General features: G+C 38.9%; 1 protein-coding gene across 16 annotated transcripts in view; it reads left to right on the top strand.

Moving 5' to 3' along the window:
* C2CD5 (C2 calcium dependent domain containing 5) overlaps nucleotides 1-16,172 on the top strand; it is a 116,512-nt gene that overhangs the window by 26,119 nt on the left and 74,221 nt on the right. For 8 of the 16 annotated variants that reach the window (XM_025208534.1, XM_025208530.1, XM_025208532.1 and 5 more), the window contains exons 8-10: nucleotides 674-868; nucleotides 3,248-3,333; nucleotides 8,854-8,962. In XM_025208534.1, the coding sequence (XP_025064319.1) occupies nucleotides 674-868; nucleotides 3,248-3,333; nucleotides 8,854-8,962 (390 nt within the window). The remainder of the gene's footprint in view (nucleotides 1-673; nucleotides 869-3,247; nucleotides 3,334-8,853; nucleotides 8,963-16,172) is intronic. The other 8 variants (XM_025208536.1, XM_025208537.1, XM_014521642.2 and 5 more) reach the window with 1 other exon arrangement.

Below are 16,172 nucleotides of genomic sequence, written 5' to 3'. Positions count from 1 at the left end.
GCAGCTGGTGCTGCTTCTCATGCCATTGCAAACGGACTGACGAAGTATTACATATTTTTACAAGTTAACACTTGTAAATGGAAACACTTTGGGGTGGAAGGGGAGAACTAATATATTTGTGGAGGAAATTGAGAGGATGGGAACTCCTTGTTTCTGTGGGAGTAATATATATCTATATACATTGTCATTTTTATAGCCTTTAAATTTAGAATTTTTAGGTTAAACCAGAATTTAAACTTACAGCCCCTCTGAATAGGAGAACCTAAGAATCTGTTGTTATCAAAATAGATTTTTTTTAAACATGGTTAAACGCGTGGACTTTTTCTTAGTTTTTATTGGAAATTAATTAATCTATAACTTTGGATAAAATTCAGTTGAGGTTAGAAAAGATTGCATTACAATGGCTCTTCAATAAAATTAAATAGTATTTAAAACAAAGTTAATTATTTCATACTCAGATTTTTGATAACATGGTTTTCCATCCACATTATGGTGTGTGCCTTTACTGCCATTTCATTATTGTACGCCTGTAACAGCTTTTTAATGTACTAGTATTATGTATTTGTTCATTTGAAAAAAATGTTTGCTTTTGTTTTACCTTCATTTTTCTTTCCTTCTGTTTCTTTTGTCATTCTCTGAATCTACATCTTTTCTCTCTTACTTTCTTCCGCAGTACCTTCCCCACAGGGACCTAGGATGTTCCTGTTTCCCAGTTCCCCTACACTCTCTTGTGGTTCCCCACATCTTAAAAAGTCCTGTCTCCTCCTCTCGGAGTCTAGCCTTAACCCTCTTCAGTCTAGCCATGTCAGCCCAGTTGTTCTGAGGAAAAGTGTTTCTTTCACTGAAGAGCTGCTTCTGGCTGCTTCTGGTAGGATAAATCTACAATAGTCTTTTAAAACTGATTTATAAGAAAATAAAAGGAACATTATTGTTAGTCAAGCAGGAGCATCTAACATACAGACTTCTATAACTTGTTTTTTGCTAAAACCACCTCTGGAAATTGTTGGCTACATGACTATTATAGAATGATTATTTCTCCTCCTCTGGAAACTTGTAATAACTGCGAGCTTCCCCCTCTCCTTCCAGTTGTATCAGTATTTGAAATAAATAGCCTACTTTGTCATAAAGAACTCTTCCTGTTTCAAGAAGGTCTCAAATCAGTACTGGTAACTGAACTGCCTGCTATCAGATAACTACCCAATATTTGTATTCTTTTTCAGTCTCTTCAGTATAATGTCATTCCTTTATTTTAGAAGGAATAAATATTCCCCCTTTCTCACCAGTTCATTCCCTTTTTCTGTTTAAATCTCATGAAATGCGATTAATACAATTAATTAATTGTATTCTGTTTCAATCTGACTACACACAAACTTTCTATTTGTGCTATCTCGTTTTTCATTTCATTGACACTGCTCATCAGATTGTCCTTCTAAATTACATATTTGATAGTACTGCTTTTCTACAAATAGTGTTTTAATTGTTTTTGTGGGTTGTTTTTTTTTAAATGTGTTTCATATCAGATATTTCCTTCATTCCATGTCTGTCAGTTTTTAGTATTGTATAGTCCTTTGAAAATGCTGGTTTTCGATTTAATACAAAATAACCTTCAATTTATTATTATTATTTTTTATTGGGACTATACAGATACTCATTTTTCTTTGTTTCCTTATCTAAGAACAGCTAAAAACATTTAATATCCTATAAATAGATAATATTTTAGTCCTGTTAGCATTTGCCATTTTGAAAAGGTTTGGAATAAATTTATTTTATGTTAATACATAAACATGAATATCATTTCCATCCCTCCATGAGTTCGTTTAAACAAAAAATACCCCACCCTGTTTACATTTAAAACAATCTTCCTTGTTTTGCTTTTATTGCATTTTGCAGAAAAGAAGGGAAAGGGAAATTAGCAATGTACTGTTATATTAAAATATTCATTTTTAAATGTTGTCTTCATTCATAGCTATCTGCATTGTGGTGTGTCTTTTATATCATGGTGTGTCTTTTATATCATTTTACCCTTGATACTTAAACTTTTTAGTTTGTCCTTCATTTTTATTAGTGGGTTCATTGATATCTGAGAGAATTTTGAAAGGTATGACTCTTGATACTTATTTTCAGTTAATAATTTAGTTCCAATGAAAGCGTGTGTGGCTATCGTATAAAACATCAGTGCTAGAATGCTTTCATGCATGAAATATCACCAGAAAAAATGGATTCAGCAGAACTCTGCATTTTTTTAAGGAAAAATTGTGTTGTACCCCTTCTTTCCTACTGTCCCTGTCCGTCCATCCCCACCTTGGGTTTTTATGAACTGTCATGCCCCCGCTCCACTCCCACCATTGGGTTTTATGAACATGGAGCAGGAAAGGCCTTCTGACAAGCAAATAAAAGCATTTGTCTATTCTGAATACCCAGAAGTAGTTCCTTGCTGAGCTGAACAATTCAGATGAGTGAACATATTACATAGATTGAAATTAGAATTCAAATCTAAATTATAGTATTTTTTCAATGTTGAATGTTAGTCAATAGAGAGATGTTTCTTATACCTTTGCCTTTACAAAGTTCTCTCTTTGGTCCCAATCCTGTAGTAACTTCATTAGGAGATGTGAACCTTTGTGAAAACTATTGGTTCCTTATGTGATGGGGGGAAAAATATTTATACCCTGTAAATGTTTTAAATTGCATGCAATTATGATTTTGTTTTAACTGCTGATGGAAATAGGAATAGGAAGTAGTATTGCAGAAATGTTGGCTGGTGCCACTTCATAGGGCTACTTCTAATTCGATATCTTTGACTTGGAGGGAATCCTGAAATGCTTATTCATTCTTTATTCATACGAACTGAAACTTTGACTAGAAAGGGACTTATGGACAAGAAAAGTATTACAGGTCAGATCCTATGTCTGTTGCAGTTGATGGCAAAAACTCCTGTGGATAGCAGAGAGGAAAAAGATTTGCAGCTGTGTAAGAGTTGCACTGCCAAGCCCCTTGGACCTTATTTTAATTTGTAGTAGGCTTCTATTTTAAGCCCATTTACACTGTCAAAGTAGGATAAAAAAGGATTTAGTATCAGTGGGAGTAAGGTCCCTAGTTACTGTTTTTGATTTGGTAAACCTGGATTTTTGGTGGCTGACTATGTTAATGAATCATTAAAAAACAAAAACAAAACCCAACAACTCCTCAGGCTATTATGGTCTGTAACTTTTTCTTTGGATGTTATTTATGTTCTAATATTCTTCAGGAATGGGCAGTGGAAGTGCTGGAAAAGAAGGGGGGCCACTTAAAGCACTGTTGAGACAGCAGACCCAATCAGCTCTGGAACAAAGGGTAAGGCATACCTAATGATATTTTGTACTTCAACCATAACTTTTATGAAGAGTAAATCATTCCTGTAAACTAATCTGTTATAAATAGCGGGCTTTGCTTCCCACATTTAAATCCACATTAGCCCGTTTAAGTCAGTATAATCTCACTATAAAAATATATTGCTGACATACGGTGGGAACAAACAAAATTGGAACAAACAATTATGACCTGTCTAACAATTGAATGTTATAGCTTCTGTAATAGAAAATAGAGGAAACAAAATAGAATTTGCTATTAATATAACTCATTGAGTTCATGATGCAGCTATCATCTTATGACTTTGGTAGCTTACAACTAAATTGAATTTTGCCTGAAGACAGATTTGATTTATTCAGAAACATCAAGATATTTTTAAACAAACTGATTAACAGAGAGAAGTCTTGTAGATAAAAAATAGTAACATGACCTAAATAAGACTACATTATATGAAATATGTACTTTATTTTTTGGTTATAAACTTTTATAATAAACTCCCAGGCATTATTAAAATGACTAATAGAGCATATAGAATTACATGGGAGCTTTCTACAGTGTTTGGCAATACTATCAGTTCACTTAATTTTTTATATTTTAAGTTTGAAAATTATAGCCATTGTTAAGTGCATTTTATGTTGTATTGTTAAGATGTTTCTTGTGGCCTTATTAATACATACTGTATTTCAATTATTAAAAATATTTTATAATTTAAAACTATTGATGTATTTAAAAGATAGGGATTTTGAATAATTAACTTTTTGGAAACCAGTTCTCATTTAATAAGACTTTAATAGTTGAATTGGTTACTTGAAACAATATCTGTGCATTGAAAATTATAAAAAATATCTGCTACATCTTTGAAACATAATTTTATATGAATAGCTACTTACCTGAGTAAGTGGATGATTCTCTTCCCATTTTTTGTGTTGTTCATTACTAAGGGAGGATCGCCTCATAGGTTCTGTAGAAGGCGGGTATGTTTCACAACTTTGTGTGACTGTAAGACCTTTTTCCTTTTATTGAGGACTTTTCTGGTTTTAACAGGCATTTAAAATCTTTTCATTTTTATACAGCTTTGTCAAATTTCTTTGCAATCTTGTTCATGTAGGGCTTTGATTTTTTTATTTTTTTTTATTTGAAGAGAATTTAGCAAACCCACATTTTGGCTTAAGTAATATTTTGCATGGTTGTATGCTTCACTTAAATTTTTCATTGCTCATGAAATACAAGTCCATAGCTTTTGCTTCTAATGTTTTAGCTTGAAAATACAGAAACTCTTTAAAAATATGTCATCTGCGTTTATTTGTGCTAGCATGTTAGATTGTTCTTCACTTTAAGATAAATTATGACCCAATTCTCACTTTTTAAAGTTTTTAAGAATAAAGTATATTAAAATGAAAACATAAGCAAATGTAAATGGTACTTCAAGAGTGTCAGCATAAGTTTTTTTTTTAATTATTATTTATTTTGCTAATACAACATTATAATGCCTAATAAAGAAGAACAAAAATGTTGTAAAAGGAGGTGGAAAATGTTTAATGTCAAATTTTATCTTTAGAAAATAGTATGTATAATATTAGTTGAACCATAATTATGATGGAATTTGGCTACATGTAGCTTTGTGTCTTGGAGATGTTTCTAGCTACCGATATTGGTTTTTGGTTTTGAGGAACAGGGAAATAGTAAAATTCTGACCGTGTTAATTAGAGTGGAGTTAAATTTCTTCAGAAAAACATGGGAGAAAATAAAGTTGTTATATACTCTGTTGCCTTCTGTATTGGAAGAGCAAAAGAGTCTTTACAGAGAGCCAGAGCCTCTTAGGAAAAGTTGGTTGTTGTGATATGTTAGTATTAGGTCCTGGAGCATGTTCATTTTAAAAGTGCCATTGGATCTGTTCCCTAGTCCTAACAGTTGTATCTCCTGCCCTGCCACACATGCATGGCAGAAGGTGCGATTCTGGGATCAGAGATCAGGTCCCAATCGCATCCCTTCTAGCTTTTAGTGCAGGGGGAGCCCAGGTTCCCCTTGCATCAGGAAGTTGGAAGCTGGGTGCCTACAGCTCAGCGACAGCTACTGGTCCCATCCCTGTCAGCTGATAGTCAACACCAGCCCTGGGGCAACCCCAGACATGTCACATGGTCACTTTATGGCACCATACAAACCAGCCATACAAATTTCGTACATTTTGTGTGGAACATTTTTATGGCTGGTTAACTATTTTATGGCACCTTAAATTGGGTATGTATGTAGCACCCTTGCCATTTTATGCAAGTAACTTATAGGGACACTTAGGTATGTTATAAAAGTTTTTTTTGATTCCAAACCTAAGGAAAGGTTTGGGGTTTTTTTGGCGGGAGGATAACTTTACTAGAAATTTTGTGAAAATATACGTGAAACTATCATCATCATTTGTATGTAAACATTAATATAAACTTTTATTTTAATATATTTTAATGAACAACAAATTGCATTCATAGTAACAGTTCATTTTATATATATTTTCATCTACAAATATATACTTTGTTCATGTCAATAGGCAATCTTTGGCTAATTTTAACTATGAAGAATCTAGCCTGTATTTTTATAGAGGGGCTAATACTGTCCTCTGCTAAGTTTTATGCATCCCTACTGACTACACCTTAGATAAATGCTGCGGTTTTCATTCTCCTTAATTCAGATTACTTCTCTCATTCCTCTGCTGCTCTTGCTTTATTTAAAAAAAACAGGCCTATTGGATGGTTTCCGTGGCATACAGTTAGAACTGCTTCCTACCATACTTTCTTCATTATGCACAGTTATATGTACACACAGAATCTTAACCAACTATCACTGCATCTCCAGCCTCCCTTTTTTGAGAAGATCATTTGACCTGATAACTACAGGCACATCTGGATGAGATTAGACCCCTGGATCTATTTCAGTCTGGCTTTCATCCTGATCATAGCACAGAAACTTTGCTTGTGGCTTTGGTCAACAGTCTTTGCTTGGCGATCATCAAGGGAAATTGTGCCCTGCTAATCTTGCTAGATCTTTCTGTGGTCTTTGATACAGTTGATCATGAGGTGCTGATAAAGCATTTAGGTAATCTGGTGGGTACTTGTGGGATTGCTTATAATTGGCTCCACCCTTTCCTAGAAGGGAGACAACCCGGGCAAGGTGATGGGTCAGAGCTTTTTGTCCCCTTATGACATTTTTAGGGCTCCATCCAGTCACCACTTCTATTCAGCATACATATGATACTTGCGGGGCAAGCTTGTGCAGAGATTTGGAGTGAAGTGCCATTCCTGTGTTGATGACGCCCAGCTCTGTTCTGTTTTTCTCATCTCATCCTGGCTCTGCAGTCTCTTTCTTATCTCTTTCTCATCTATTCTCATCCCTCCTGCCGCTAGGGGTCTGGGCCTGCTCCCCCCCTTCCCTGCCGCAGCGGTGGGGGGAGAGGAGGAGTGGGCCTGGGCCTGATGTGGAGGGTGTGGGGGAGGAGTGGGTCTGAGGGTTGGGAGAAACCAGTCTGCCATGGCAGTGCAGGGGGGCCACCCCCAGCCCGTCGCCACCTCCAAGAAGCAGGGGGGAGGGGGGTGGCAGGGGCGAGGCCAGTTCCAGTGGTCCCCTCCCCCCCCAACCCCGCTCCATTGTCACTGCCTGCCGGGCAGGGGGGGGCAAGGCCAGCGCTGCTGGCCTCCCCCCTCCCCTGCCTTTCGGTCTGCTCTGTTGCCGCTGGCTGTTTGAGTCAGCCACTTGGAGCGTGAATAAAGCATTATGGACAGACAGACAGGCAGTTTAAGGCTTTTATAATATTAGAATTATAGGGGAGAAAAAGGGTCAAAAAGTATCATGAAGGAAATTTGGGCGAACCATAAATCAGCATTGGAAGAATGGAATGTTTCCTCTTTCAGCTCGGATCCCATGGATGGAGCATCAGTACTGAGCAGGTTGTAGTTATAGCTGCCTGGCTAATTTGCTTTACCTTTCTCTGCCTTCCTTCAAAATAGTTTTGTGATCAAGTGGATCCCAGGTTTCACACCCATTTTGTGTACCGTGACACTGACTGGTCCACAAATTCCTCTCTGCTTTTGTGGAAAGAGCATGCATGTTTGTAGAGTCCCTTTGTGTAATCACTCTCCTTTCCAGTCCTCCAGAAAGCAGAAATATAACATTTCTGTTGTTTTTTTGCTCCTCTTTAGTAACCTTGGTAATTCCAGGATTTGACTCTTAATCTTGACATTTTGGATGTCCATTGATGTCAAAGGAAAAACATTTAGTGTTTTTAGTGGACTTTATATCCGTCATTATAAAATCGGGGATTTTACACGTTTAGTTTCTCTAAGACATTTTATGTCAGATATTGCCAGAGGAATCTTGATGATTTATCTTTAACCTTTACCTTGGTTATCTGTAAATTAATCTGAATGCTAAATTGAGGCAAGTACTTTAAAGTACTTTAAAGTACTTGCCTCACTGATTTTTTCCCCCTCATATAAAACTATTATAGCTATTTTCCCCCTCCTCCCTAACTAGCCTTCAGAACTATGTAAAACATTGTTGCATGATTTCCATTTTTTCTTGCTCTCTGCATTTAGAATTGGCAAATGTAAACCAATCTCCTTTTCCCCCATAAGTATGCTATACTTAATGTACATGACTATGAAATTATCAATCTAATGTACGTAACTATAAAACAAAATTAGATCATTTGGGGCCCATTTCATTTGAATGTAAGTGATTTATTTTCAGCAAATACATCATTAAAGGCTCTGATAGGCCTTTATTTAGTTTGTGTATTTTGGACTGTTTTCTTGAATAAAATGGTTAAAAACAGAATGTTGCTTTTCCACTTTTGCTAGATTGGGGGGGAATGCATTTAAGAAACTGATAGCATCATAGTGACTTTCTTTTAATATTGTTCTAATAATTGTATTTAAAATCGTACAATTTTAATCTAGAAAATGGGTAAATAATTTTTTATTGAGAGCTATTGGTGCTGGCAGATCATTTCTTTGGCTCTTATATCCAAGACATTTTTCATGCTTGCTGGAATAAAAATAAGGTATACTCAAAACTTGGATATCAAACTACCATCACTTGTAGCTACCAGTATTAGAAAGTGCAGAGCCATAAGTAAGTTTAATGATCAATTCAGAAAATAAATAATGCTTTCCTTTTCTTAGTTACCCTTTTAAAAAGCATATTGGCTGACATAGACTTGCATTTGCATAAGGATATTAATTCACAACTGAAATTTGTTAAACATTGAATTTAACAAAGCCTATGGGGGAAAAGCACTTGTATGTCTTAGAAAACTTGCTAGCACTGTCTAGTGTTGGGTACATGGATTGCATATGATTGATACAGTGCATAGTAAGCTTAAAATAAGTATTTGACTTAGTGTCACTGCTTTGCCTGTCTTTCAGGAAGCATCATAATCTATTGCATGTTGATTGGCAATCAACAGTGCTTAACAGATGATAACTCTTTGGATTTTTCTTTTTCCTTTTTTAATTCCAACAGGAATTTCCCTTTTTTACCTTGACGTCCTTTCCACCAGGGTTCCTTGTCCATGTTGGTGGTGTTGTCAGTGCACGCTCTGTAAAGTTGCTGGATCGCATCCATAATCCTGGTATGTTGGCAAAATATATCTTCCGTGTATCATGTCATATCTTCATTGCTTTACATTTTGTTCAAAATATTTTTTTAAAACCTTGTAGTACAATTATTGTAGTTTTTAAAGTAAGAATAACAGTGTCAAAAATTGCTTGTTCAGAAATGGTACACTTCAGTAATTTCTTCTTAATGATTTGGGTGTAAAGTAGTAAAGGACTGTTAACCCACTAATCTAATGCCAGCTAATACCTTTGGATTATGAGTGTGTGGGTTAATTTTTGGCCAGCGTTTAATATTCAAATTGTGCAAGTTTGAGGTTAAAGTTATGAAAGGAAATAAAACCCTCTGTTTAACATTTTAAATTTTAATTTCCAGCTGTTTTACACCCTTAAAGATTAAGATTAGCTATTATGATTTAGCTCAGCCTGTGCCTTTTAAAAATGACATGGTATACATTGGAACAAAGTTGACGGTATTTTTATAACAAGTACAAATCTTAACACAATTTTGTGTAAATAATCTTTTTCCTGGGAATGGAAGGTTTATGCTTGATGCCTTTTTGGTAGGGGAGTGGGGAAGGGAGGAGGTCATATCCTAATTCTGATATCAAAGTTAAGCAGTGATAGACTATACATTGAGAAAGTCTTAACAACCACTCAGTCAAATTGAAGTGTGTACCAAAATGCTACCTACAAAGTTTGAGTTTGTAAGTGCTCCTGAAACAGCGGCAGATTAAAGAGAAATTATATCTATTGTGGCTTTTGCATACACTAGCCAGGAGCAGCAGGATACAAAGTTTGTTTAAATATATCTTTCTTTTTAAGCAGTAGTCTGTTTTGTCCTTTGCATTTTCTCTTGTTACCTCTCTTTCTGCAAACTGAATTAAACAATTTCTTCATTAAATTGGTTAAAGATGCAGTTAAATGTGACAGTAAGGGTGCAGCCAGGCATAACACTTGAACCATTCTGAGAATGTCACTCATTGGGAACCAGTTCACAATTGTCTGGATTTTAGTGGCGGCACATACACTGCCAAGAGTTCCAAGTAGAACAGTCAACTTTTAGGAATGTAGTGCTTTCAAGCTGCTACCAGGGGGTAGCACTGAGCCCAGTAAGCCTCATAGTGAGCACCCAACTCAGTATGCCTCCTAGTGGCAAGTGCCCCAGTATTCTCCAAGCAGGAGAGGAAGATCTGCAATTGCAGTTTTCTGATCCCCCTTCTCACTAGCACTGAGTTCAATAAAGACAATTTCTACACATTACAACATCTGTGCAATGGTGCCTGGATTGGGGGTGCCCACTTGTGTGTGCGGGCCAAAGGGAGGGAATAGTTAGGTGGGTACAGGTAGTACACTTGCTTTGTAATTCCGGGAGCTGGGTGCTCTGGAACTGGCAGGGCTTTTATGGGTTTTAAAAAGCACTTTCCCCCAAGCCAGTCATAAATATACTTCATTTCCTGGCAATGTGGCAAGGTTCAGTGCATCAGAAGTTGATTTGGGGTTGAAAGAGTGGCCATTTGGTGTTTAGTAGTTGGGAGGGCTGCCTGGATACCTGCTTCTGCCTTCCTGTGGTGCTGGGTGTCTGGGGGGCTGCCTGTAGGTTTTCATGCCAACTGTGAGGCATGGACTGAAATTGACCAGTGGCTTGGGGAAAAGTCCTTTAAAAAACTTCAGAGACTCCCTGGAATGCATAAGCAGGGGTGCCTCGTCGTTAATCCTGCCAGCCTCCCCTCTTCCCCCCCCCGCCTTCCAGTCCACATCAGTCTGGGATTCCCTGAAGTTTGGTTAGTTGCCATCAGTGGAATGAAACTGATAAACAGTTTGGGGAAAGTGTTTTTTAAAAGTTGTGGAGATACTGGGGAGCCCCCTTGAGCACCCAACACACCATGAACCCAGAAGCAGGGGTACCCCTTCTATCTACCTGGCCATTCTCTCAACCCTGATTAGCCTGGATTGTAAGGACTGAGTCAAGTGCAGCTATTATAGGTTGTGGCAGTAGGGTTCAGGCTGTGTACCAAAGTAGACAGTTTTTGTTTTGGGGAGCTGGAGGAGGAGGCAGGAGTGAGAAGTGGTGCAATGTGGGATGCCTTTTTGGTGGCAGATGCTAGTTATGGAAAGCTCAGTGTCTGACCATGACATCGGTTCAAAATAATACTTGGTTATCTAACAATACTTTTCAAAAGTTCCAGGAAGTTTAAGCAGTTCTAAATTAGCTTACATATATGGGCAATTGCACTTTAAACTAGACGTGCCACTGATAGATTGATCCAATTTCCAATTGGCACCAATATAAAGAAAATTGACTGTATCAGAAATTAGCTTGATGTGGCCAATAATTTGGCTGATAAATGCCTGTGCATGCGTGCAGCTGCAGCACAGCACGTAGGCAGTGAGGAGCACAGCCTGGCAGCTTGGAGAGCAGCATCCAGCTAGTAAGTCTGTTGTGGTGGAACGGGGGGAAAGCGGGGGTGCAGATTAAGCGCCCTGCGATGAGGGAGGCGTGGAGCTGAGGCAGGCGCTGCCCAGATGGGGCAAAGCATGGGATGGAGCTGTGGCTTGTCCAAGGGGAGCGGGGTGGGGTGGGCGGCTCCCACTGCTGCACTCACCCTGGGAGGGCATGGGGAGTGGGGGGTGTGCCCCATGATCTGTGTGAGGTAGGGCAGTGCTGGCTGCAGCTACAGTTGCAGGCTGGGGCTGGGGATGGCACCAGGCTCTTCCTGGCAGGGGCTGGGCTGGGCTGCGCTCTGGGTGGGCGGCGGCGGTTCTGGGAGGGGGAGTTATGGTGGGGCTATGGCAAATTTTGGGGTGGCTGCAGCCCCCTTCCCCTGTAGTCCCCCTCACAGCACCACTACCGGCCCCCCCCACGCCCTCTTGCAGTGCATGCAGTGGCAAGAGCTGGCCCCCTCCCTTCCTGTGCCCCCTGGAAGAGCCACAGCTCCATCCCACTGCCCACCCTGTCCCGGCTGGGCAGCACATGCCCCAGCCCCAACCCCACTCTTCCGTCACCACAAGTGCCTTGATCTGTAACCCCACACCTTTCTTCCCCCTCCCCTTCCACCACAGACTTACCAGCTTGACACAGCTCTTCAAGCTGCTGGACTGCGTATTGGAAATCAGATCGGTATTGCCAATATGCCACCTTAAAAATCGGCTATCAGTATCAGCCCCCAAAACCTCTATTGGTGCACCCCTACGTCAAACCACTTTTAAAACAATCTAAGCGTTATGTCTTTCTGCACCCTAAAATGTCAGGTCAGGTACATTTTAGAAAATATGCTTGTTAATTTCCGTGGTTTTTGTTTGCTCCTGTTCATATAGTAGAAAGAGAGGGGAAAAAATCTAAAAACTTTCAGACAAATGTACTCTTTTTTACATTTTTTTCTTCACTTGTTATTTAAGTATTTTCCACGAATGTGACTTACTCATAAACCCTTGATTTTTTTTTTTTTTTTTTTTTTTTTTTTTTTACAGTATGATTTTTTTGGCATAATTTCTTGTATTGTGCCCTTTTTACCGTTTTACTAACTTTTGATAAGAGATTATGAAAGCAAAACATAAAGGGAGAATGTACATGCATATGCTTATTAAAAAGTGTCTGTATTTTGCACACTGAAATGGCTTTCAGGCTCTTAGACCATATTTTGTAGAATTTTTAGATTGCTCCTGACAAGTGAATGTAAGATGCATGATGCCTCAAATTCAGTATATTGCAAAAATCAATTAATCTTTAAAAAAGAAAAGAAAGTAATTCAACATTTATGAATCCCCAAACCTTAATCATAACTAGCATTTTAATAAGCAGTTAAGTCAAATATTTCTGTAATATGCAGTACTATCAAAGGAAACGCATAAACTGGCAAAGAAATAAATGTTCAAAGGGAAAAGGCATTTAAAGGGGTTGTTTAACTTTAAAACAAAAATCTGGTAATTGCTATATACTTTTCACTTGATCACGCTTAGTCCTAGATTGCTACAGCATGCCTCCTTACTTTCTTCCCTTTCTATTTCAACCTCTTATTAACTCTACTGTCTGTGTCTTTCCAGTTCCTGTGGAGTGGTGTTGTCAATTGTGTTCTTGTTGGTAGTGGGTTTTTTTTTTCACTATTCTGCTCCTATACTGATCTACTAATTTGCTGTTTTGAACTCAGCCTTTGTCGGAATTATGGGTAACACAAGATCATACAAACTGCTAGACTGGAATAGTTTCAATTCAGGTATTTTACTAGTCATTCAGTACTACATATGCTGACAGAAATTATGGCAGCTCAGTGAAGTTCTTAGAAATGTTTTAGGTCATTAATGAGGTTAATATTGCAAATTTAAATCTTTTTAACCAGGAAATACGTCTATCTTAATTGTCTTTTAAAAAATTGTCTTTGTTTAGTGAAAATTCACAATGTTGTATTTATAAAATAGTACTGCTAAAATCTTTACCAACTCGGAATGTTTTTATTCAGTTGGATTTAATAGTTTTAAATTCAGTATTGATTAAAATATAAGCAATGATTTAGGGAATGTTTTCATGTCTATGCAATCACATCAGACCTAATCTTGCGTGAGCCTGCACTTTTTTCCAAAATGGATCTTTTACTGACTCCAGATATTGGATGAACCTGGTTACTCAAAAGAGTTTTTAAAAAGTAGTTTAAATTAGCAAGTTTGTTCTCAAAATCTAAGGGTTAGAATGTGCATCTGTTGATTAGCCTTGTAATGTAAACCTGTTAGGATTTTGAAGACCACACTTAATTGTTTGAATTTTTAATAATTCCAAATAGAATTATTCCAAGTAAGAAGTGTTATTTCTTCTAAATCACATAATCAGATTCTGGCAAATCTGTACTCAAGTGCACAGTAGAAAGAGGAGTGCAGGATTAGGAGGTTTCATGCATGGTCTGTATAAGGGTCAGGGAGTGTCTGTTTTAGGGAAAGCGCAGGGGCTACATGTTTCCTGTATCTATGAAGATATACTAAGTCCCTCATGGCCACCCGAGCCACAGGAAGGTAGGCCCCAGTCTGTTCACAGGGTGGAGTACTCTTGCCCTGAGTGGGCGGATCATCCCTGTTACTGTGGCCCTCCACATGGACTGCAGCAGGACTCTGCCTGGCAGGGGCGTTACCACCCTCCCTCCATGCCCTCCCCACAACTGGAAGCTCTGGAATCCAAAGTCAGAGCACAGGCAGGCCTGGATAAAGTCACGCTCCACATGGCCACTCAAGCTACAGAGAGGTAGGATCCAGCCTATTGGCAGGTCTCTTACAGGTTGTGCACTGCCCTGGGGTAGGCACCTGGGGCAGGCACTGCTAGACTGGTGCTACCCAGGGGCACCCTTTGGCAATGCTTTCTGGTGGGGCCAAAGGTGGAGAGAAAAGAGTTTCTTGTTTTTCTCAGCTTAGTTCTTCTAAACTGTATAATGCGTGTTTTGCAGGGAGTAGGCCAATCTATCACTGTTGCTGTTTAAAACTAGAAGAATGGTAGTTAATAAAATAGCAGTCATATTCAATCTTATTCAGGATGTGTCCAGTGATCTTGCATGTATCACTGAGACCTGGCTGGACAAGGCTCCTGGGTCAGTGTTTACCTTGATCAGGGGCGGGCAATTATTTTGGGCAGAGGGCATTTATTTTATTGAGTTTTGGCAAGACATCAAGGGCCGCATGACAGGCAGCCCAAGGCAGATTAATATTAATTTTCTAAATTTCTAGTTCCAAAGTGATTTGAAGGACAGACCAAGGAAAAGGGAGTTTGTAGAACAACTTGGTGATTCCCCTGAGTTCTTCCTATACCAAACAAAATATTTATTTATACGCTTGCTGCAAATGTTTGAAAATCATTCAGTACAATATTTACAATATTCATTCAATATTTTCTACAATAGAAAATCCATTACAAAAAAATGGAATATTTTTCTTGGCATCTAGGAGTCAGTCATCTGAACTGTAGAAAAGGCAAGACTAAATTTGGGCACTTTAGGTTTCTCCCAAAAATCTCTTTAATTTTTTTATCCGTCATATTTTGGTGCATGCTGATATGCTCGTTGAGAAGACAGTTGTGAGACACTTGTGTGACTGCAATGAGTGATGTTGTAAAATTACTCTGCATTTAAATAGGACTTATTTCATTATTGGTCAACATGATTTGTGGTGTGGTTTTAGATCCTTTTTTTCTGAGGGCTGAATATTTCCTATCCATTTTTATATCTAATGAGAATGGGTGTGTGAATATTAATTATTATATGATCCCAGCAAGGTGTCTGCCCAGTCTCCTCTTGAAGTCTTCCAAGGTTGGGGGTTGTACCACCTCCTCAGAAAGTCGGTTCCAGGTTCTGGTCACCCTTAACATAAAGAAGTTCTTCCTTGCATCCAACCTGAAACCATCCTCTAACAGTTTATGGCCATTGCTCCTTGTCTTCCCCTGAGCACCGTAGTGAACAGTTTTTCTCCTAGCTCCTTATATTCACCCCTTACATACTTAGACAGCCACCAGGTCCCCCGTCAGTCTTTTCTTCCCCGGGCGAAACAGTCCTAGATCCCTTTAGTCTTTCCTCATAAGGTTTGTCCTCCAGGCCCTTAATCACTTGTGGCTCTTCCCTGGACCCTTTCAAGATTCTCCACATCTTTTTTGAAGTGCAATGCCCTGAACTGGACACAGTACTCCTAACCAATGCTGAGTAGAGAGGAAGTATCACTTCCTTAGTCCTAGTTGCAACGCATTGGCTAATACATCCCAGTATGCTATTAGCTCTATTGACTGTAGTGTTGCAGTAGCGACTCATGTTCATCTTGTGGTCAACTTTAACCCTGAGGTCCCTTTCAGCCATCTTGCTGGCCAGGGCATCTCCTCCTAACCTATATTCATGTCACTGGTTACTTCTGCTCAGATGAAGCACTCTGCATTTATCCTTATTGAACTGCATCTGGTTTTACTCTACCCACCTTTCCAGCTTGTCCAGGTCCTCTTGGATCAGTATCCTAGCCCCTAGCGTGACCGCTTTTCCCCATAACTTAGTATCTTCTGCAAACTTGGCCAGCATGCTTTCCACATCCTTATCTAAGTCATCAATAAAGATGTTGAACAGCATGGGGCCAAGAACTGAACCCTGTGGGACACCACTGGTCACCTCCTGCAAAGACGATACAGACCTGTCCACTAACACTCTCTGGGTTCGACCCCTTAGCCAGTTCCCAGTCCACGTGATGATGGACTCTGCCAGCCCACAATCCCCACCC

The sequence above is a fragment of the Alligator sinensis genome, unplaced genomic scaffold (assembly GCF_000455745.1).
Source record: "Alligator sinensis unplaced genomic scaffold, ASM45574v1 scaffold517_1, whole genome shotgun sequence".
In the NCBI taxonomy this organism is placed as follows: domain Eukaryota; kingdom Metazoa; phylum Chordata; order Crocodylia; family Alligatoridae; genus Alligator; species Alligator sinensis.
This window is presented reverse-complemented; position numbering and strand designations above follow the sequence as displayed.